The 22,301-nt window shown below is 40.8% G+C and overlaps 2 protein-coding genes across 4 annotated transcripts; both read right to left on the reverse strand.

The window, feature by feature from the left end:
- Positions 1-5,908: 5,908 nt before the first annotated feature.
- LOC115754014 (protein PLANT CADMIUM RESISTANCE 8-like) lies at positions 5,909-7,517 on the reverse strand. Its single transcript, XM_030692907.2, has 4 exons — positions 6,844-7,517; positions 6,660-6,731; positions 6,150-6,359; positions 5,909-6,000 (listed from the first exon to the last, which is right to left on the reverse strand). Exons 1-4 carry the CDS (start codon positions 7,121-7,123, stop codon positions 5,909-5,911), a joined length of 654 nt encoding a protein of 217 aa, XP_030548767.1. The 5' UTR covers positions 7,124-7,517.
- Positions 7,518-10,025: 2,508 nt separating this feature from the next.
- On the reverse strand, positions 10,026-16,876 carry LOC115754018. 3 transcript variants are annotated; one of them, XM_048277028.1, is made up of 8 exons: positions 16,624-16,876; positions 15,544-15,685; positions 14,643-15,055; positions 14,427-14,549; positions 12,863-14,316; positions 10,559-12,306; positions 10,248-10,459; positions 10,026-10,188 (listed from the first exon to the last, which is right to left on the reverse strand). In XM_048277028.1, the coding sequence occupies exons 2-6, from the start codon at positions 15,666-15,668 to the stop codon at positions 10,597-10,599; spliced, it is 3,825 nt and encodes a 1,274-aa protein (XP_048132985.1). In that variant the 5' UTR covers positions 15,669-15,685; positions 16,624-16,876; the 3' UTR covers positions 10,026-10,188; positions 10,248-10,459; positions 10,559-10,596. The 3 variants fall into 3 exon arrangements, with proteins under 3 accessions (XP_048132985.1, XP_048132984.1, XP_048132983.1); XM_048277027.1 differs by having other exon boundaries at positions 14,625-15,055; XM_048277026.1 differs by lacking the exon at positions 10,026-10,188 and having other exon boundaries at positions 10,245-10,459; positions 12,863-14,328; positions 14,625-15,055.
- Positions 16,877-22,301: the final 5,425 nt, after the last annotated feature.

Below are 22,301 nucleotides of genomic sequence, written 5' to 3' on the forward strand. Positions count from 1 at the left end.
TCCCAATCAGCTTGCTTCATCGTCTCTGGTTTCTCCCTAGACAGGGGCAAGTGCGGCTTCATCTGATATAGATAGTCTTCAATCCGCATCTTCCGAAACCAAAGTCCTTCCTCTCAAATATGTCGATTTTTACTTTTACTTCTTCCGTCGCCATCGATTTGCTTCAACTCGATAAACCCGGCTCTGATACCAATTGTTGCGCGGAACCAAGTGATCGAACAATAAATAGACAGAACAAGAAAATAAATCGGACACCGATGATGTACGTGGTTCGGTCGTAGAGACCTACGTCCACGGGAAGAGCAGCAACGAATTCCACTATAGAACGAGCGATACACGGAGATTACGGACCAAACTCGAGTAACTTAAACACTCTCGGTATTTCCCAAGCCACAATTACATTCAATAACACACACAGTATTTAGCCATAATTCCTCACGAATTAATCTTTCAATATCGTAAAGGAATTACATATATATTCTTACCACAAGAATTTCTTGGCTAGAACACATAGTCATGAAATTTCCGAAGAAAACAATTGTCTCACATGAGTTGATCTTGCGACAAAATTTCTTCAAGTTGGATGCAACGTCAACGAAACTCACGAGGACTCCTCTCGCACTTCTTTGGATAACAAGCACTCGCCTGAAGCGGCACTTAAGTCTCGTTTCTAAGAATCCTCCCACGACTTATATATAAGCGAATAAAAAAACCCCTTCTTTTTTTTTTTTTTCTTTTGCAGAGAGTCCCACTAAAAGTTGGCGTCTCTTAATTCCTCTTTTATTTATTTTCTTTGACCAAGTCAAAGTCCACGTCCGAATTAGCTCAGAAATTTCCAACAAACTTTATCCAATCTTGATTGCACCTTCAAAATAATATCCGTTATCTTTAAGATAACTTTCACAATTAAGATAGATTTTCGCTTTGGGCTTAAACTCGAGACATATTATAACAATCTCCACTTTGGCTCGACGTTTGAGCCAAATCCAATCGCTTCGCTAGTATCCGAACTCCATCGCTACTACTCTCCCAATAGCCCCAATGGGCTCTACCGCCACAGATATCATCCAAGTCCAAGCCGCGCTTGAAATTCGCCGTAATCGTGGACCTCATCAGAATACCAACTTCACATGCACTTTTAACTACTCTACAAGAACTTTCTGATACAAGCTCCTTAATCACGGATAAAACAAAACCACCATTGCATCCATATCCGTTAGGAGACCGAACACATATCTTGTCAATATCAGCGATTAAAGCAACCGTTGGCTCTATAGGCTCCACCTCGCTACAAGCACCATCTGTGTTGATTACCACGCTAGTACTCGCTACCTCGGGAGTTTCTGGTTGCAACTCCACCTCAACCTGAACACCGTCCGGATCCGTATTAACACCGCCACAAACACTCCTACCTTGAAGTACTGGAGACTCGTCAAAAGTAACTTTTACATTGCAAACAGGTGAATTTATATTCGAGCACCACAACCGATAACCTCGCTCACCTTGTGCATAGCCATGGAATATGCACTTTGCCCTCACATCGAGCTTACCATCACTTACTCGATAATAACACGGGCAATTAAACATTCTTAAAGTAGAATAATCAGCAATGTTACCCGACCACACTTCTTCGGGAGTCCGATATCCGATCGCGATCGATGGAGATGCGTTCACCAGGTAGCTCACCATACTAAGCGCATCCACTAGAACTCTTCTAACCGGACCGGTACTAGAGATCATTTTACGGGCCATCTCTAGTAATGTTCTGCTCATCAATTCTGCAAACTGTTGTGGTCTACTGGCACTAGTGCGGTGTTTCACTATGCCCTTTATCATGCAGAATTTATTTACTAGTTTCGAGCAGAACTTCATGCTACTGTCGGTTCGCACATGCTTGATTGACTTACCGGTCTCCGTCTCAATCAAAGCTGTCGATCGCGTATTCCCGACAACAGCATCAAACTTGTGCACCGGTACAGACACCCAAGTCTTTATCGAGCGGTCGTTAGACCCTCGAACGAATACCGACGTCTCCGGAGCGAAACCCGTCAATGTTTCACCTTGAAGTTCATACGAGCCACCATGCTTGATTCCTTTCATTATCACCAGGGCACCTCGAACAATCTTCAGAACTCCACCTTGTGAAGAATACCTGCATCCAGCTGAATCTAGGGCACCCAAGGAAATTAAGTTCTTTTTCAATTCTGGAATGTGTCTTACTCCAGTTAATGTCCTCACAATACTATCATGCATCCCGATTTTAACATCACCAACACCCACAACATCGCATTCAGCGTTGTTCCCCAACCGCACTTTACTACTATCCGTGCACCGATAAGTAGCAAACCAGTTCCTGTTTGGTGTAGCATGAAAAGAACAACCAGAATCCATAATCCATCCGTCAAATGACGAATTCTCAGTGTGAGACAAGACCCTATCGACACCATCGGAATCATCAGCTACAGCTGCAACATCATCTGTAGATTCAACTCTAATTCCCTTACCCGTTTCGTTTTTCAGCTTTAAACAATTCCTTCTAAGATGCCCTCTCTTACCACAATTCCAACAGACCGCACCACCAGTCCTAGATCGACCGCGTCTATTCGAGTTCATACTACTTCTACTACCACGAGTATCGGTTCTTCCTCTATTTTCACCTACTAAAGCGGTAGATACATATTCGCCAGATTCTCTTCTACGGATGTCCTCGCTCAGAATTAAATCTCGAATACCATCAAACGTCAAACTTGTTGACCCGGAGGAATTACTAACAGCGATAACTGTAATATTCCAGCTATCAAGCAATGAGGATAATAGAATCAAAGCACATACCTCATCTTCAAAGTCAATATCAACTGAACTCAATTGACTAACGATCACATTGAATTCATTGATATGATTAGCAACAGACGCACCTTCGCTCATCTTCAAATTAAATAGACGTCGCATCAGATAGACCTTGTTGATCGCAGAGGGCTTCTCGTACATATCCGACGGGGCTTTCATCAAACCCGCAGTGCTCTTCTCTTTGACGATATTAAACGCGACGTTACGAGCCAACGTCGGCCGAATAATACCCAGCGCTCGTCTATCCGGCAATTCCCAATCGGCTTGCTTCATCGTCTCTCGGTTTCTCCCTAGACGGGGGCAAGTGCGGCTTCATCTCGATATAGATAGTCTTCAATCGCATCTTCCGTAAACCAAAGTCCTTCCTCTCAAATATGTCGATTTTTACTTTTACTTCTTCCGTCGCCATCGATTTGCTTCAACTCGATAAACCCGGCTCTGATACCAATTGTTGCGCGGAACCAAGTGATCGAACAATAAATAGACAGAACAAGAAAATAAATCGGACACCGGATGTACGTGGTTCGGTCGTAGAGACCTACGTCCACGGGAAGAAGAGACAACGAATTCCACTATAGAACGAGCGATACACGGAGATTACGAGACCAAACTCGAGTAACTTAAACACTCTCGGTATTTCCCAAGCCACAATTACATTCAATAACACACACAAGATTTAGCCATAATTCCTCACGAATTAATCTTTCAATATCGTAAAGGAATTACATATATATTCTTACCACAAGAATTTCTTGGCTAGAACACATAGTCATGAAATTTCCGAAGAAAACAATTGTCTCACACAGAGTTGATCTTGCGACAAAATTTCTTCAAGTTGGATGCAACGTCAACGAAACTCACGAGGACTCCTCTGCACTTCTTTGGATAACAAGCACTCGCACAGAAGCGGCACTTCGGTCTCGTTTCTAAGAATCCTCCCCCGACTTATATATAAGCGAATAAAAAAACCCTTCTTTTTTTTTTTTTTCTCTTTTGCAGAGAGTCCCACTAAAAGTTGGCGTCTCTTAATTCCTCTTTTATTTATTTTCTTTGACCAAGTCAAAGTCCACGTCCGAATTAGCTCAGAAATTTCCAACAAACTTTATCCAATCTTGATTGCACCTTCAAAATAATATCCGTTATCTTTAAGATAACTTTCACAATTAAGATAGATTTTCGCTTTGGGCTTAAACTCGAGACATATTATAACACCCACAATCAAATAATTAAAGTTACTCAAGCCGACAAAATCGAAATCCTATCAATTAAGCGAGAAACGGTATACAAAAGCAAGTAAAAAAAATATCTTCACTACAAATCCACTAAACTAAGCTTATTCAGCGAAAATACAACTTGTAAGAGCCAGTGAAAAGCTCATCCATAGCAAACACTCATTCGTGCTTGCTACATGCAGCTCATGCGTCGAACTTTATCGTGTTCCAATTCTCTCCACCTTCTCTTTCAAGTTACCTTACTGTCAAAGAAAGCCTTTCCGAAGTAGTAAAATATCCCAACCTTCGCCGACTCAAAATACGACTGAAGACGAACGACAACCATTGCCAAAAATAATAGTCTGTAACTAGCCAATGATGCGCGCAAAGCTGTAAAAGTTCACTCCGACAAAACCGTAACTCCAAATCAACTTTTGTAAAATCATACAGCTCCACAACACTCTAAACTGTCATTTCCACATAATTTCACAGCTTAACAACTCCTAGGTTGGACCTAGAAACTCAGAAATCACCCAAATCCGAAGTCATGGCTTGACTCCGAAAATCCCTTTTATTAGATGAACAGATAGCTAGAATCCTTTCCGGTGCAGCAAAGCGAAGGCAATCCGACTTGCCGTGGCCTCCCGAGCGTGCATGGTAGAAAATTCCTTCTTCCTTCTCTTGGTCGTGCTCTCCTTTTTTTGTTCTTCTTTATTTCTTGTTTTGGCCAACAAAAGATCTGTTTCATTTCTTCTTTCAATTCTTGTAACTGCAGATTAATGGATATGGGCTTAAAGGAGGTGGGCTGTGGCCTGGGTCTATTTGAAATTGGGCTTGGCCCCTTTTAAAAGCCCATCTCTTACACTTTGGTTCTGGTGGGGCACACTCATGCCTATGAAACAAGCCCATCTACACGGGCTACAACTCAAATATCTCATGGACCAAGCAAATCAGCTCCCTTGACTCTCTCTCTCTCTCTCTCTCTCTCTCTCTCTCCAAGGCAGGTAATTGGCAAGTTCATTTGCCAACGAGCAAGGGACAATGGCAAGAGTTTTTTTTTTTTGTTGGTCGGACAAATGGCAACACTTAGGTGTGTAAGATGATGTGAAAACATTGACACGATAACTAATGGTGCATCTTCTCAAATTTGGCGCCAGTATTGCACATCTGTGAAGGATTATATATACATCTTATTACATTAGCACATATAATGTCATTGTCCAATTTTTATAGATGTCGAAATGGATAAGGATTACATCCAATTCAAATCATGTGGTCGCCGCCGCCCCCGGGGGGGGGGGGGGTTGGTTGGGGGTGGAATTGGTGTGTGGGGTCATCTCATGTTCTAGATGTTGACAAAAATTGAAGAAGAATATCATCTTTGGAAATTCTTGATGACTCTCAATTGACATTTATAAGCTATATAATAAAAGATAGATTTCGATTCATCAAGAACATAACTTGGAAATGATAGAAAAACCCTCGGATCACGTGAAACGAACTTGATTGATCTGAAGATTCAACTATTTATAACCTCACACCAATCATGTCCATATGAAAGAACATATTTAGGATATATGCGTTTCATAAATAGACACAAATATCACCCGAATAGTTAGATCTTATCCATCATCTCTATATATGTTGATTCTATAATCATTAAGATTATGCAGAGTCGAAACATTGGAGACCTCTTTATTTTACGCGTTGCAACAAACGAAACATACTCCTATCATTTTATTTTGTCAAATGGCGAAGTAATTAAAGGATGAGGAAAAAAGAAAATTCATAGACAGACAGGTCAAGAAGAAGCCCAACACAAGCCTCTCTCTCTCTCTCTCTCTCTCAAATCATCTCATCATCGCTTGGCTCGTGGGAGGGATGATTGCCGCTCCTTGTTCCCTCTGCTCGTATAGTATCCCTGCGATCACGCCTTGGTCACCTGCTCAAACACCCCAACACACACAATCACAATTAGCAATCGTTTGAACTATTTTTCCCTTAGTTCATATAGACAGAGAACTCCTTCTCCTTTCCTGCGTCTTTCCCGCCAGAAATAGGGGGGTGGGAATGATGAGTTTTGATACTCGCCTTGAAAAGGGTCCAGGCCGCGGTACTTAAGCTCCCGGAACTCCTGGCAAAGTGAGCAAAGCGGGCAATAAATGTGGGAGAGTCGGTCGCCGAGCGGCTTCTCCGCTGTCTGAAATGAGCTCTGGAGCCTCCTTCTGTACGAGACTCCCAAGTTCCAACGGCATAGCACCAGGAACAGGAAGAAGTACAGAAACGAACCCGTCAAGCAACCTATGTACCCTTGCGCTAACTCCAAAAACCCGTCCTCAGTTTGGATTGCAGGCTGCAAACACATAGTGATGGCCGCAAATGAGAACACCAAATTTTTTATATGGCCCTACCTATCCCGAGATAAAAAAAGGAATAGTAGGGCATGAAGTTAAGTGAGCATCCTCAAATTCATTGATGGTAAAGATACTGGTGTGTTCTGATAACAGGTTAAGCAAATCGTTCTTTCCAAAAAAAGTTAGCTGTTCGGAAGCGCCTCAACAATAATTTTTCTTGATGTACATGAAAAGGGGAACAACTTACTGGTGCTGCCATTGTCCAATATCTCAGCAATCTGTCCAAACGTCACGCATGGTGCTACTGTTGTTATTGTTGCTGCAAAAATAAATGTTGGTGAACAAAATAGGTGTGCGGAATTCATTTTGACTTTGCAATACATTCTGCTAAGTGAAATTATTGTCCACAGCATGAAGAAAAAAGAGTTCACCATTAGTGTTAGTGGGATGTTGACAGTAATCGAAGAGCCCACTCCTCCACGGAACCCCCACGAACGGAACCAGAATCACCTGCGGCCCTTCTGGCCCCAGCCAAGTCGACCTGGCTACCGGAGCCACCGATGCTGCTGGTGCCATATCGTTGTCATGCACTACCAATTCGTCGTTCGCCAATGGCAGCGGCACCTGATGATTTGCTTTCTGCGGAGGAAACATGACGGCGAGCCCCGTGGCGGCCGCGTGCCTATTAATATGGGCTCCCCGGCACTCCATATGGCCCGGTAGTCACAGTATTAGCCAAAAACGAGGCCAGTTTTGGCCCATTTCTTGTCTGTTGCTATTGTTTTCGGGAGACACGTAAGGCACGATCTGGTTGTCCGGCACGGTTGCCGCTGCCACCGGGGGCGCTGGTGGGAAGACCACCACTTGCACGGACTCTATGTCGTTGAGGTGGCGCAGATGGCTCCGGGTCGACATGGGAAGTGAGAGAAGGAGGAGGAATTGTGGGTTTTGGTGATGGTGGTGGTGAAGATGAGGTTTTCTCGTGGTCATCGTTGTTGGCGTTGTGAGTTTGCAGCGTGTCGGGGGGAGACAGTCCGCCGGCTGGGGGTTGGTAGTTGCGGTGGCAGGCGGCAGAGAAGTGGGGTCGACGTCCCATGAGGGTGGTGTTGGATGAGGTTGGTCGCAGCTTTCTGATGATGTATATAGACTGTTGTTGCCACTCACAAGAGAGAACTAATGATTTTGCATACAATGTGAGTGAGTAATGTTCTTGTTTGTGATGGTGTTTATATATACACACACAAAAATTATTATAATTAAACATATATTTATAAGAAGCTGACAATTTACTGTTCACTCAATGCCTAATCATGATAGATCAATTACTATTTATCATCTATAATCACTATATACTACCATTCATAATGTTTGCCTTCACAAAAAATACACGGTCTGTTCTACCCAATTTGAGAAGCTTATGTCACAGCCCATAGGTCAATCGACCTCCAGACCACGACACTTACATAGCCCTCCCTCTCTCTCTCTCTCTCTTCTAACCTTCCTTCTTCTCACATTACAACCTGTATCACCCTTCTACCTATGTATCACATATTTTGCGTACGTATCCTAAGTTCTTTAATGATTGAAGTTATATAAAGTAAGGTGGAGATTATATGTTCATTGAGAGAAAGAAACTTGAGAAAGAAAGATGACAAGGATTGAGATGGTGGAATCATGCCAATATGAGAGCATCGAATGTTAATGCATTGCATCGTGTGGAGATGTTCACCAAGAGGTGCAATCACCAGGAATTCGTATGTTATGAGTTCATTGCAGTGGTCTGTCGCACGTGAGGCGGTCGAGCCAAAGACAATATCAAACATGTGTATCAAATTCTTGTTTGAACTTCTCAAGGTAATGCTTGATAATCTCATTCCAATGCCAGGTTAAAGCTTTGACTCAAAGGTCCTACCGAATGAAGACATCATCAATTATTGTCGGGAAAAACCTGACAATTGATGGGCATCAGACTCTTTTTTTTTATGTTCTCAATGATCAAAGCCCGGCCAAGAAATGTAAAAGAACAGATCAAATTCTCATTTTCATAAAGCACTTTGATTAGGTTCTGCAGATGTTATTCTTTATCTGTCCCTTTTATCTGTCATTGATGTTTGTGTTGCTGTTGGGTGACAATTTCCTAGTAATGAGGAGCATTGTCATCGATGTTATGGGGATTTCACACGGAGGATGGTGAAGTTTTTGTTCAACTTTGGGTGGAGGCACCCTTTGCCATCTCTTTCTACGCCAACTAAATTTAATCGAAGAAACGTACTTTCATGTTTCGTGTGAAGCGCGACCGACTGCACGACGACCTTTGGATGTGACGGAAGAGATAGACCTTTAAAGAATACCGATTGAATTTATAGTTTTTCTTTGGAGAACAAACAAAAGATCTAGGGTTCCAAGAAGTTCTTGTTATATGCCCCCCATTGCATTGCTTGTCAAACAAGTATGTAGTTTAGTTAGGGTTACTATTATCTCTACATGGCCCCCAAAAATCATGGACAACATAGCAAACCATTGTATTATTAAGAGAACTTAGCTGCTAGATACAATCTAATTTACCGTTAACCGAAGACAAACTTTAAAGGATAAGAAAGACTAGATCACTTATTTGATTTAATGACAATCATCGATGTGTCCTAGGTGTCTTTCGATGGTGGCAGTCATTGCCAAAAGTTGCCGCAGGCAACGGCATGTTGCTTCACTGGGGAGAGAGAGCAAAGGGTTGTCATGTTGATGTGTTAAACGCCAATTGAAGTTCGCTCATGGCTCAACTTTTGTGGAAGAAGGTCTAACTAAAATTGAGTAAGTTCAGACCAAACTTTTGGCCACTGATAGAGTGAGATGCAATTCTAGGTCCAACCTTATGAGCTCCACATGCCAACGAAGTGACAATTGCGATAATCTTTCACTTGTTTAGATCCCTGTCTATGTATGGAAAATTTCACGGAAGCTACCAAGGGAGGAAGTGATACGAGTATGGGACAAGCTAGAAGAAGAGACGAACAACATAAATCTGAAAAACTTATTCGTGCTGTGTCTTTGTTTGTTGTCTTGGAACTACTGAGGTTCGCCTTGACACGCTGTTTCTTCTTCATAGCTGTCTCTGTTCGTTTTGTAACGGCATCGAAATCTCCAAAACTTGTCCAAATTAAAAGAAAATGCAATTCACGCATCAGTTGAATGTAACTGATAGTAACAACAAAAGAAAAATTACAGAAAAACGGATGTTTGTTGTACATTGATGTTCTGTTCTGTCACATATGATGGACGCTGCAAGGGGAGCTATAGGAATAACAACTGTAAGATGTCTATACTCATCCAATGGAAGAAGGAAAAAGGCCCCAAAAGGGGAAAAAGAAGAGTCCCAGCCCCGAGGAGATTGTGAAGTACTGATCATTGGATGAAAGCCACAAAAAATTTAAGGAAAGTCTTCCAGAAACTGGAGTCATGCTGAATTGAAGCCGATACACTGATTGACATGAATCCCCCACGCTAGTTGTGATCTGAATGCCAATGGTGTTTTTCATTCATCGGTTTGACGTCATCGCGAGAGTAAAAATAGCACCAAGCTGATATCAAGAGAGCTTTTCATTCCAGAATATATATAAAGTAGCATCACTGTTTGCCATTCATCTACAGTTGAAGCAATGCCATGTTGTCAGTCTGCTCCCCAGACGAAACACACACTCTACCTACACTGTCCATCTATATACAAAACACCAACTTGTTTTCTCACCATTTGGGGTCGTCACTATCTTTCTTTCTTTCTTCTCTCTCTCTCTCTCTCTCTCTTTTGGCTGTACGTACTAGTGCTTATATCTCTTTGCACAACACGGAGGTAACAAGTCCTTCCGCCAAACGATTCTCCACTATAAATGAACCCTCTGAATGAGCTTGGACAATGGGCAAACTTTAATGTAATTAACTGTCGAATCTGGTCTCCCAACTTCAGATCACCTACACCGTTGACATGTCAGATTAAAATATCACAATGATTCTCACTTTGCCGCGTCAATGCACAGGAATTTATGATACCATCACCTGCGAAAAAATGTGAACAGCAAAATCAATGTCACCTTAGAGTAATTTGACATGTAGGTATCCAGCATCGAGAAACCAGTGGACAGATTATAATTATACCTCAACAGTATCGGAAGGAACGATCATGGACCTAAAGCTCAGGACCAACTTGATCCAGCGACCTTTTGCTTCCTCTGGTGATTGCAGTCAAAATTAATCTCACCTGGTGAATTCCGAAAGGGATATCTTTTTTTAAATTTTAGGTCGCTCCGTCCGATCATGTACCTATTTCCTGCTTCTGGCACGGTGAAATCAGCTGGATTTTTGTTAACTGTACATACTTGAACCTCAGAGTCCTTCTGGGAAGGACGAAGGGTTCCATTTCTGTCTTGCCTCTCTGATTTGTCCTTCCCTGAACTTTCTGAATCGAAGTGCACAGGGAAGGCCACATCATCTGGATTATCTGAGAAGTTCCTAAGCCCGTCAAGGGTTGGATTCAATCCATGATTTGTGACCAAATTACCACCAGGGAATATGCATTTCTGTGATCTGTAATTGTCTGCTCCATTTGATGTGGCTACTTCAGAGCACTTTTTCTTCCCTGTTTTGCGCATCTTCAATGATTCCTGAGCTGCAACCTTAGTGGCCCCCATGAAACTTCTATCAGGCTGAGATAAATGAGTGGGCTCATCAATGGTTGGAACTGCAGAAACATGCTCACTAAGGATACCTTTCGCCCAATAATCAGATGATGGATGCATCCTTTTAGAGGGCTGCTTGTATGACTGAAAGCCTAACCCGGCAATCTCCTCAGAGCGATACTTATGAGAAAAGGAGGGTCGTTGATGGGGTTCAGGATTTCCATCCCAATTGATCGTGTGTTCTCCCCCATCCATGAGGCTGAGCAAATGCATCGCCGGAATCGTCTCACTGGAACACAGCACCGTAGATTCTGACAGATTTTGGAGGTCCATCCTGCTCTGTCTAGTGTGCTGTGTTTGTCCTGCATTAATGTTGGAAGAATTATTCCTATGCTTGTCAAAGCCAATACCTTTTGCTCTCAAATACCTCGGGCTGCAATGCCCCTTAACATCTAAACGGGGCAGCGTCCTGGAACCATGAAGAAATTCACGTGACCTAGTAGGCAAAGCCGACATCTTAGTGTCATATGAAAAGGGCATGCAATTTGGTGTTGCGGTTGATAGATGTGCCACTCCTTCGTTGTGCTGAGGAACAGAATCACAAACTCTATTGACTGAGACTGAAGATTCATCACCACCAGACATGAGGCTGACACCCACCATATGCTTGTCTCTTTTGCAGTAATGATTGCTAATATGACCGCCGGAGCTGGATAAGGACAATGCAACCTCACTTGATGGCTTCTTGGCGAACTGGAGGATTCCACCAAGCCCAGTATGTAGGCAATTTTTCTCCATTTGATTCACGTTGGAACACGTAGCATTGGGCAGAGAAGGACCATCAACAGATGCCTGCTTGGCAGGTATATAATCCTTGCCCATGGTATGCCTGTCATTTCTAGCCTTTTTTGGGTGAGGTTTCTGTTTATGATTTCCTTGGTTCAACAATAAACTCCAGTCCCTCTTCCGAACTCCTTTGGTAATATTTACACTTTCAGAACCACCTGATCCAGTGGTGATTTCTAGTGGTTGTTCAGCATTTTCAGAATCAGGAAGGAACCTTTCGTACTGATTCTTTGCCATGAGCTCAACAATTTCCATTGGTATGTCATCTAAAATTCCTTGTTCAGATGATTTCTCAGTTCCACTATCAAAGTGTTGGTTTGTACATGTGCACTGTGTCTGAGGACAAAAGTTCTTCCCGCTGTTGCTCATACCTGATATATCCTGCAGACAGAGAATGAAGAACGAACAATCATTTTCACGAGAATACTGCAGAAAGAACTTGCATTATGCCAATCTCAACCTTGGGGAAGAACAGGAAAGCAAGAGGACAATTCAAGGTGAACAAAGTCCATCACCTTTTGACATAGAAGCCATACACTACTTGTACTGCATGACTCGATATATGGGAAAAGGGAAATCTTCCTTGTATGAGCTCTAGCAAGAGCAAAAAGGGAAAAAAAAAAATTGAAGCTGAACACCACTCTTATAATTATCAATATTGGCCATGAGGTGGTTGATACAAGTCGCCCCAGTTAGAGAATGTAAGTTGCACGGTAATTTTTCAGTCTCTGCTATAGAATAGATTGAAGGACCCTATGGATCAGTTGAAGAAAATTATACTAAACAATGTATGAGATAATTTCTCAAATATGGAGAAAAACTGTCAGCAACTACTACTAATTTCCTCCCTCCTCACTTAAGGCATCAATTCCTTCAACTGTAAGTGAACAAGAACTCAAAGAAAACTGTATTTATTGCAGTAGAGTAATGCCCGTACCATTCGGGGGATTTGGCTACAGGTGCTGCACTCAAGATTTAAATTGTTCTTTTGCTTGTCCCTAAGAAGAGGCATCCTGTTGGTAGCTTTTTTGCTGTTATGATCAGTAAGTATTCCCTTTGCAACATCTACTTCACAAGTAGAAGTAACATTTGACTCCACATATCTGGAATTTAGATTTTTCCTCGCAATGTGGCCATCTTTAGGAGTCGCCTCCTTCTTAGAAAATGAAGAAGCTTGGCCGAACACAGGGTTAGGAGGATGACTCCTCTTGACATCAGGCACAGCCGAACGGCTAGTGAGAGATAGAGCTAACCCATCCTCTGCAGAAGCATCTTCAGCTGGTCGTAAGTGTACAGCAAGAGGACAAAGGCAAGTTGTTCCGGCATCTGTCCTAGTCATTAGATCTTGTCTTTTTGAGCTACTACTCGAACCAATCAGAGAGAGTTTTTCGTAGTTTGCTTCATTATTCTTCTTACACATGCTTGAACTTGTATCTCTGGAGGTCGCTTGGGGAATATAATTTGTTTTCACCAGTTGGTCAGAAGAAGGAATGGAGTCCAACCTAGTGGTGCTCAGAGTATGACGACCCAATTTGAGACATAAGTCGCGAGCAGAACAGGCCGGGCCTGCTTCGATTTTGTCCTGAACACATTTTGATACATTTTCTATGGAGGGCGCTGGGGACAAATCTTCAATAACTAGGTTTCTCTTCATTTTCTTCTCAGGAAAGTTCAGACTTCCATAGTTGTTCTTAGTCTGATTCTTGATAGCAATCCTGGGAGCCATCTTAGCATTTGCTCTGTGTTTTGATTCAGGATGCAAAAGCACATTTGCATCTTCGACACCTCCACTGCAATTCAGTGAATCATTGTTTTCCCTACTTGTGGTCATTAGCTTTTTGGTGTTTCCTTCATCTGAAATCAACTTCTTTTTCCTCTTTTGACCCCGAAACCTACATTTCACAAGTTCTGCGAAAACTGCCTGACGTTGCACAACAGTGTTTGTCTTATCTGAAGGTTCAGATAGTGCATTCCTAGGAGGATAATCTGTTCCAACATGATCAGTGGTTGTACTTTTGCTTTCCTTCAGTAATTCAGTGATCAGACGTGTCTTTCTGGTTCTTCGACGACATAGAGAATGACTTTTATCCCGATTATGATTGTGAGAGCTATCTCCGACCCCTATATCTGCACTTTCAGATGATGAGTCGTCACACCCATCCATTCCCAGGGAGGGATTTCCGCTTTCACAATCTGTGAGATAATGAGGCATCTGAACAGCCACACTAACCATTCTTAATGTCTCTTCAGGGTCCTCAGTCACAATGCCCTCCTGACCATCGCCAGAAGCTTGTTTTCCTTGTTGAAGGTTCTCCGAAGTATTTTGAGCTTCTTGACTTCCGCCTTGCTGACATGAATCAGGAGAGCCTTTGCATGTTGTATGGTTGCAAACTATTTCAGATACCAAAAGAGTCACTATGTCAATAAAAGGTTCAACTTTTAACAACACCGAAATTGATTTTGTCCTGCAAATTAAGACTATCATCAGTTTGGTTATTTACCTTGGTCATTTTTTACAATTTCCTGGCCCTGACATTGATCAACTTCTGGTGCGACAGCTCTTAGTCTGGTAAATTCTACAGATTCAAGACTTCTGTTTTCTTCAAAACCATCTTCTTCATTTCCTAGTAGTATAAAATCTTAGTCCATCTTTTGGAATGAATTATGAGGATCTAGACACAACAGTTACATAAGCATACCTTCTCTGAAAGCCCCACTTTCATCGTCTGTTTTGCCACTTTTGTCAGCTACTAACGAAGTACAACAGTCACCCTTAGTCAGGAAAGCAGAAGTATCAGGAATAGCTTCTCTTTTCTCGGTAACTTCGAGCTTCAAGGTTTCCTGAAAATCCAATGCAGTCTTTGATGGTTCACAGATGCTCCACATCTGGGAACAAGGGCCATCAAAGAGGCATCTTTTACTGCAGCACTTAAGAACAGTGCCAGTTTCCTTTCTACCAGCTTTAACGTTGATCCGTTTGAGACAATTCAGGCATCGCCGCAATTGATAATTTTGAAGAGGTAGTGGAGGAAGCTTGCAAGCTTGCTCCTTTATGGCATTAATGTTACCACCTGATGTAAATGGCCAGCAAATCTTCTCGTCCTTTTTTCTCATTTCAGCTACATATTCACTGGACAAACAAAAAAATAGTTATGGTAGAGAGAAGAAAAAGAGCATTTATCAGATATATATACTTGTGTATATATGTTTACTGTTTTTCCACATCCAACAGAATTGACCTTTCAACAATTATTATGACTCTGCTAGGTGAAACTTCAGTGGGATCTATGCAATGGGCAGACAATACAGTGCTTCTATAGGCTATAGCATAGGAAAGATGAGTAGGTCCGCATTATTCCTCAAGAGCAAGGAGAAGCAACTAAGTTAGCATAAAAGACAGTGAAAACAGCAACTAGCCAACACATGCTGATGGTTTAGTGAAGAATGAATGAATCGTTAACACATGAAATCTTAATCACTTAGCTGCTGAATGCATCCACAAGCTCAATATGAGAAGAATACGACATCATGTGATCCGAGAGGAAAGAAGAGAATTATCCAATTAGCTATAGCATCAACGTAAGTTACGAGCAAGTCTTATAAGAATGTAAATCTTACCGTATAGAGAAGCACTTGCACTTTCCAATATAATCTCTATCGATGGCACTGGAAAGATCTATACATATAGACTCAATCGGGATAAACGATCTCCTCGGTTGAGAGGCATCTAAACTTTTCTCCATCTTAAATAAATTCGCGCCTAAGCATGCAGATATGAGCTTTCTTAGAAAACTAAAAAACATCATCATATAAATTCAGAAAACGATCTAGAAACAAAATGAACTTATATTACATAACTGGAAAGCATGTACACAGTACGGACTATATATCACACAACCTCCCCATTGTATAATTCCAAGGCCTTATATACAGTGGACAACACGGAAATAGGTGAAGGCAATCGTCAAGATTAAAATACAAGGAGAAAGGGGACGAAAGAACTCTCGACGCCTACACACATGATATAAACTTACGCACGATAGAATGTCACGATAGCTCCTTAAAGGTTAACAAAACTCAAAACCCTAGTCGGCCCCTTAAAGATTAGATTTAGACAGGTACAGCAGTGCTCTCATAGCCACAAAACTCACTAAAGTATGCAAGATCAGCACTTATTTATGTTGCAAACAGATGAGCAAAACACCCATAAGACAAATAAAGATTAGGGTTTTGCTTTGGAATGAAAAGCCCAACCCCACAAATAGGAAAGTCATCGACAATGAATAGAAACTCAAGATCCGTGACTGCAACCAGAAAATCCAGCTCAAACATCTACAAAAATATCGAAACGCATCCGAAAATCAAAAGTATAAATCAACAGATGAGATTCGACTTAGGGTTTACTGACTAACCCCCCCGGCAACATGGAAAAAAAGCTAACCTCACAAGAATCACTCAAACAGCAAAACCGCACATAAAATAACGGAAAAGAGAGAAGTTAGACAAGCGATGAAGCAATTCCCAGATTCAGAAATTCAAAGTAAAGCTCATATATGTGCCCAGCTAACAGCGAGCTATTCACTATACGCCTGAAATTAAGCAACCTCTCAAGCTAATTGAACGTGGGTCTGCCAAGAAAATACAAACCCATCGGAGAACGAGTACGAAACAGAAGCAAACGTTTCAAATCAGAGAGACCTTAAATCTGTCCGGGTACCAAATGGGTCGATGTCGCGTCCAGTTCACATAGACTCTTCACGGCTTGCCGATAAGACGGCATCAAATGATGGAGAGAACCTGCAGCCTGCAGGCGACGATTGAAACGAACAGCTCCGGAGAGAGATCTGACGCTGGGTGCTGCAGAATTCGAGTGCGCAAGGTGGGAGAAACCCTAGCTTGCAAAGCTGTGAGAGAGGTTTTCGATTGTTGAGGGTGAGAGAGAGAGAGAGAGAGAGAGCTCTTACTGCTTTTTGTTGTATTTTCCTTGAAATGAGGCTGTCGTTGTATTAAAATTTGAGGTAACTTGACTTGACAAAAGCAAAGTGTTAGCGGGGGCGAAATAACAACGAAATAGAAGCAACATGTAGTACAAGGGCATGCATTTTTTGCCGTCTTTTCTATTTGGAGGTACTTTTCAAATGACTACAATTGCTCAAACTTACCTGATAAGAGTTATACAAAAAAAAAAACAAAAAAACCGAAACCAAAAAAGAAAAAAAATCCTAATTATTTATCCCGTTCTCTTTTCTCTACTTCGGGTCATCACTGTTAGCCGCCGAGCATTCTTATCTCAACGGCATAGCCCCGTATTTTTTTTTAGCATATGTGAAACGATTTTTTTTTTTAGATTTTTAGTTCCTCCAAACACATACATGTATGACAATGTATTCTCTTGTATGTATATAAAGATATCATCGCTTAGAATGTTTCACGGTTCAAGAGTAAAACCATGTAAAGTAGAACGACTTTTGTCCAATTTAAAGCTATATATACACACTTGTTTTCTTTGCTAAATCCAAGCCTGTCCCACGTAGACCCCTAGGTAGTCCAATTTTGTCCCTAAAAGATCCTAGATAAATTTTCCTCAAATTTGGAATTTATGTGGTGCCTAGGATTTGCATTTTAGTTGTCCTTATGCCTGGGGTGGTCTTGTATTTATTATGGCATATCAATCTGTGTCACACAAGTAAAATAATAACTTCTATGATTGTAACACATGTACTTTTAAGAAGATAAGTCTAGAGACATCTCATGTATTCGTGGACACAGATTGACACACTCATTGAGGGGATAGGAGATTTGCTTCCCATGTACCGTAGAGGAAACCCTTTTTTTTTTTTTTTTTGTTCAGCGGTCGAGTGTAGTGTTACAGTTATTGAACATTTAGAGTTGTAAGAATGGCTATCCAAGACATAGATTGTCGCACACATTAAAGAATGCGCCTTTTGTTTACTGATTGAGGTGCTATGATATGTCCTAGTTATGGATACCGGCGACGGGTCGTCTATCATCTACGGGGTCACGAGTTTGATTCACGTCGCGGGCAAAGTTCTGAAACGGCTCATGTTCCATTGTCTAGCTACGACATATCTTGTGTAGAAGCACTTCACATTTGCAAGCATCTTGGTGAAGCTACGGTGACCGAGTCGCCGACCTCAAGCCTTCAGATCGTGGGTGGTGAAGAATAACTATGACTAATCAAACATTTTGCAGTGGGTTTGAGACTCTTATGATTACGCATATAGGAGGTCTTTAGCACTGGTCGCTCCACCCGGCACTTTTTACTCTTTAACAAAAAGTTTTAAATTTGATTTCTTCCAACTTTGAACTCCAAGCAGTCTAGAGCTAGTACAACTTCTTAAAAAGTAAAATTTGTTCTTGAAAAACATCTCCAGCTCACACGACTTCTTTTAGGGATGAAAGGGTGGGGAAGGGCAGTCGACACAGCTACCATCTTTATGCGTTATCGTAAGGTTGTCACACCCGGTACCAAAAGTTTAGTTTAAGCCGTAATTACTGAATCCACCCATAGATGTTCAACCCCAAAGTCGTAGCCCCGCCGATGTACTAGAGATCAAGAAGTCTCTCTATATTTACTAGCGAATGCTCAAGGCGCAAAGGCGGCTAGAGGTTCGCTCACGATATAGCTTGAACTTGTGATTCCTAAAAGGCAGTGTGACCTTTTTACAACCAAGTCATCGCAATAGATGTTTCAATCACTCCACCTTAATCTAAAGAAAGTATTTGGTAGACCAATTAAGTACCTCGAGATACAAGCATATCGGAAGAGATCCAATGGCAAATTCAGGGAGGTGGGAGTCGGTGTCCCCTTGGGCATCGTTAAAATACTTTAGGAAATAAATGCTCTTTAAATTACAAAATTCATATGAATTTTTATATCACGCCACTTGAGTTGGAGTACTACCGTTTTTTTTTTTCTATCGCCACTAGCTAACTTAAGTTCCTGCATATTTGTGGAAGGATATCTACATTTGTTTTGTTCACCTTGAAGAGAACCATATTGTGATTAACCCGTGACAACTCGAATGATATTATCCACTCATTTTATGGAATGATCCAACCTAACAAAATAGCCGATGCAATAAATACATTAAATCACTTTTTTATCGTGCAATTTTTAACTAGATCTCACGTTTCCTTAACAACAATGACTCAGAATTAATCTTCGACACGTAGCTGTATAGCCTTTTTATGCACATCTAGCCATAGTATATATGTGTATTTAAGTCCATACAGATAAAAACATACCTCGAGTTAAAATTAAAAAAAAAAAAACAAGGATTGCGCGGTCCAAAAGCACACGAACATCATGCACACGCTAGTTGTGGACCGTTGTAGAGCGGGCCCTTTTGAAACGTGACACGTGTCAATCCTTGGTTTGTTGGCCCAAAGATGCCTCTGCATGTAAACGGCTCGTGATTGGACCGTGCGGTACACCTTCCTCAAGAGAAGGTGGGTGTCGGTTAACCTTAAAGGGAACACAAAGGTTTCTTCAGGTTTGTGGCCACCGAAATTATAGTGCGCGTGTCGCGCTAGCGCCCATTGCCTGTTGCCCACTAAAGTTGCTAGGGTTTCTTCTGGTTTCTGGCCACGTCACAAAGGCAAAAAAAAAGTTAAATGAAAATAGAAGATACCAAAATTAAAACATTAAAGAAAAAAGAAATATTCACCTAAGAGTCACGGCGGAAGCAATGTAGTGGGCCCCACATCACTGGTTAGGACCGACGACCTTCGCCTAGCCATAGGCGAGGGCAACAAGCCCTCAAGTGGTGGTGGTAAGTGGAGATGCATCACCACACGAGGGCTTGTAAGCTAGGGTTGGAGAAGACCGGGGACTTTGTCACCCAAAAGAAATTAAAAACGCCATGCTTGTTTTTTGACTAGTCACATTTGGAAAAATTGGAGAAAGAGTTGACGGGACGATGATATTATATGGTATTCAAAATGTTTAAGGTTTGATCACCAAACATTTAGGATGATTGCTGTAATTTTCTCCTAAGGAAAAGACTTCATTCGCGATAACGGAAAGATCGTCTAGCTTTTTTCGAAAAGGGAGAATAATGGGGAAGGAATAGTACAAAGAAGTGGGAAATTAGGAAAAATTAAGTTTCACATGGAGCATCTAGAGAAAGCAGGGAAATACCAACCCAATGATGGATGAAGTCGCATGTGAAAACTTTATGTTTAAATCGGCAGTTTACACTTAATTAATCATAATTAATCACACTAAATATAGTGCTCTCTAGTTTATTGTGTATTCAAATCTCCAAGAAATTTTTAGACCAAAAATAATATAAAAAAATCTCCAAGAAATTTTGATTGAGCCCTGGAGAGATTTCATATTTTTTTACAAAATATAACTAAAAATTAGGTGTTCGGTATCCTTTGAATATCCGACTAATCTCGCTAATTGTGTATGCGACAGTCGATCTCTACAACTAATTTCGTGTCTAAAACGCCATGCGTTCTTAAATCTTATATTTTCCTATAAAATCATGTACACATTGTCCACGAACGTCCAAAGAAGCAAATCGACCATGCTTACTGGCAATTTTCTTTTGCTATCTCTACAGCATTAAAGCCAATGCACAATTGGTTTCGATCTCAATATTGCATTTATAGTTTCGTGAAAACCCTAGTATTCAATCTCTTAAATGAATAGTAATTGTGGGAACATTAAAACATTTATTTTAGCACACAATGAGTTGTATCCTGAATTAATGTGAAAATAAGAAACAACGAGTTGTTTCAACAAATGTTCATTAAGTTGAGTGGCAGATGATCTGACGAGTACTGATTCCGTGGTCACCTTCAACTAAAAAAGACACGTTTTCTAATGGATCAACTGCCACTTTAATGCTTCTTGGAGACGAAAACATGTAAGAAACATGTACGCAGGAAATATTAGAGTCGCGTTATTCCTTAAGCATCATTTTAAAACATAAATTACACTAACTAAGAGCGATCGGTTTTAGGGTAGGTTCCTGATAAGAAAAATCTGAGATCTACCCTATAGGATCGAATTGCCAATTTTTTCGAACCGGGAACAGAACCAATCGACCTTGGAATAGGCCTCGAACCGGAACGATCAGTTTGTCCATTAAAGGATGTTTGTTTCCATCTATGGTGATTTAGTTCAAGACCATGTTCTTGTTTTCTTTTCGGCCGGTTCTACTCTTATGATCTAGTAAGAAACCAATTTACCTTAGTTTATCCGAACACTGCATTCCTTACCAATCATCGTCAGATTACCTTGACAGAACTCTGGAAATTAAAACTTCGTAATGAACAGTGTGTTATTTATGGAGAGAAAGTGATTACAGAAACAACATTATCGATTAGCCAACTAGGGTTTTGTATTACTTGCCAAAATTGTGCATTTGAAAGATAAAAAAAAAAAAAAAAAGGAAATGGAGCTGCAGCTGCATACGTTGATAGTACAAGGAAGTCCGTTTGCTTCAATCAGAGAATTGAGCAAATTTCATCTTCTATTCATCTCCTTCAATAGCTTAACACTCTATTTTTCGGATTTTTCACATGTAGAATCAATTATCAGCAAGTGAAGTTGTGATTTGTAATGATAAAGCTATATTGCAAGTTATTATTCTTTTATCCTTATAATGTTAAAGTAACAAGATTATATATTCTGCTTAATCCCTAATCATTGAAAGGAAGAAATTGCAGCTCTTTTACTTTCCTTTTTTATTTTTTTATTTCTCCTTTTTTTTTTTTTCATTTCTTCGTTCTTGTTTCTTCTATAATCTACCACACTCCCTTGTACATTCATCTATAATTTCACATGCGATGTGTTATTCCTTGATCTCGTGCGGTCATTAATAACTTGATTATTTTTATATAATCGTAGATAGGAGTAATGCTAGTAAGGAATCCTATTTTGGAACTTAATAAGATAGCAATTACAACCCAAGAAGTCTGGGACTGAAGCAAAATAAGCTACCCCTTGAAGTGGGGTCTTGTCCATCGGATGTCCAGCTATAAAACATATCATTGTAATAAATGGTAGAATCTCTTAATTTATGCAGAGCAACTATAAAATATAAATAAATAAGATTATGAAGTTAACAAAATAAGCTATAATTTTTTTAAGAGTATATTAGAAAATTCTTTCTTTCATTGATACTTTGAAATTTAAGTTCAAGTAAGAGATAATAGTTTGGAGATAACAAATCAGTAAGCTAACGCTTAATGGTCAAATACGGACCAAGTGCCAAAACTATGTCACATGCGTCGCTACATGGCACTCACAGAGGTAATGCCACCGTATACGCGGAAATCTAGGAGATGTTATTAGATCTCACATGAACGATGATTGAAGGTGCATATGAGATTAAGTC

This window comes from Rhodamnia argentea, chromosome 4 (assembly GCF_020921035.1).
Source record: "Rhodamnia argentea isolate NSW1041297 chromosome 4, ASM2092103v1, whole genome shotgun sequence".
Lineage (NCBI taxonomy): Eukaryota > Viridiplantae > Streptophyta > Magnoliopsida > Myrtales > Myrtaceae > Rhodamnia > Rhodamnia argentea.

Bases quoted from the DNA above. Each gene is read 5' to 3' on its own strand.
- LOC115754014 (XM_030692907.2), bottom strand. From the start codon at position 7,123: ATGGAGTGCCGGGGAGCCCATATTAATAGGCACGCGGCCGCCACGGGG. The intron at 6,732-6,843 runs GTGAACTCTTTT...TTATTTTTGCAG, and splicing joins ACATCCCACTAACACTAATG to CAACAATAACAACAGTAGCA. The intron at 6,360-6,659 runs GTAAGTTGTTCC...AAGGGTACATAG, and splicing joins ATTGGACAATGGCAGCACCA to GTTGCTTGACGGGTTCGTTT.
- LOC115754018 (XM_048277026.1), bottom strand. From the start codon at position 15,668: ATGGAGAAAAGTTTAGATGCCTCTCAACCGAGGAGATCGTTTATCCCG. The intron at 15,056-15,543 runs GTAAGATTTACA...TTGTTTGTCCAG, and splicing joins TGCAAGTGCTTCTCTATACG to TGAATATGTAGCTGAAATGA. The intron at 12,307-12,862 runs GTACGGGCATTA...CTCTGTCTGCAG, and splicing joins GTAGCCAAATCCCCCGAATG to GATATATCAGGTATGAGCAA.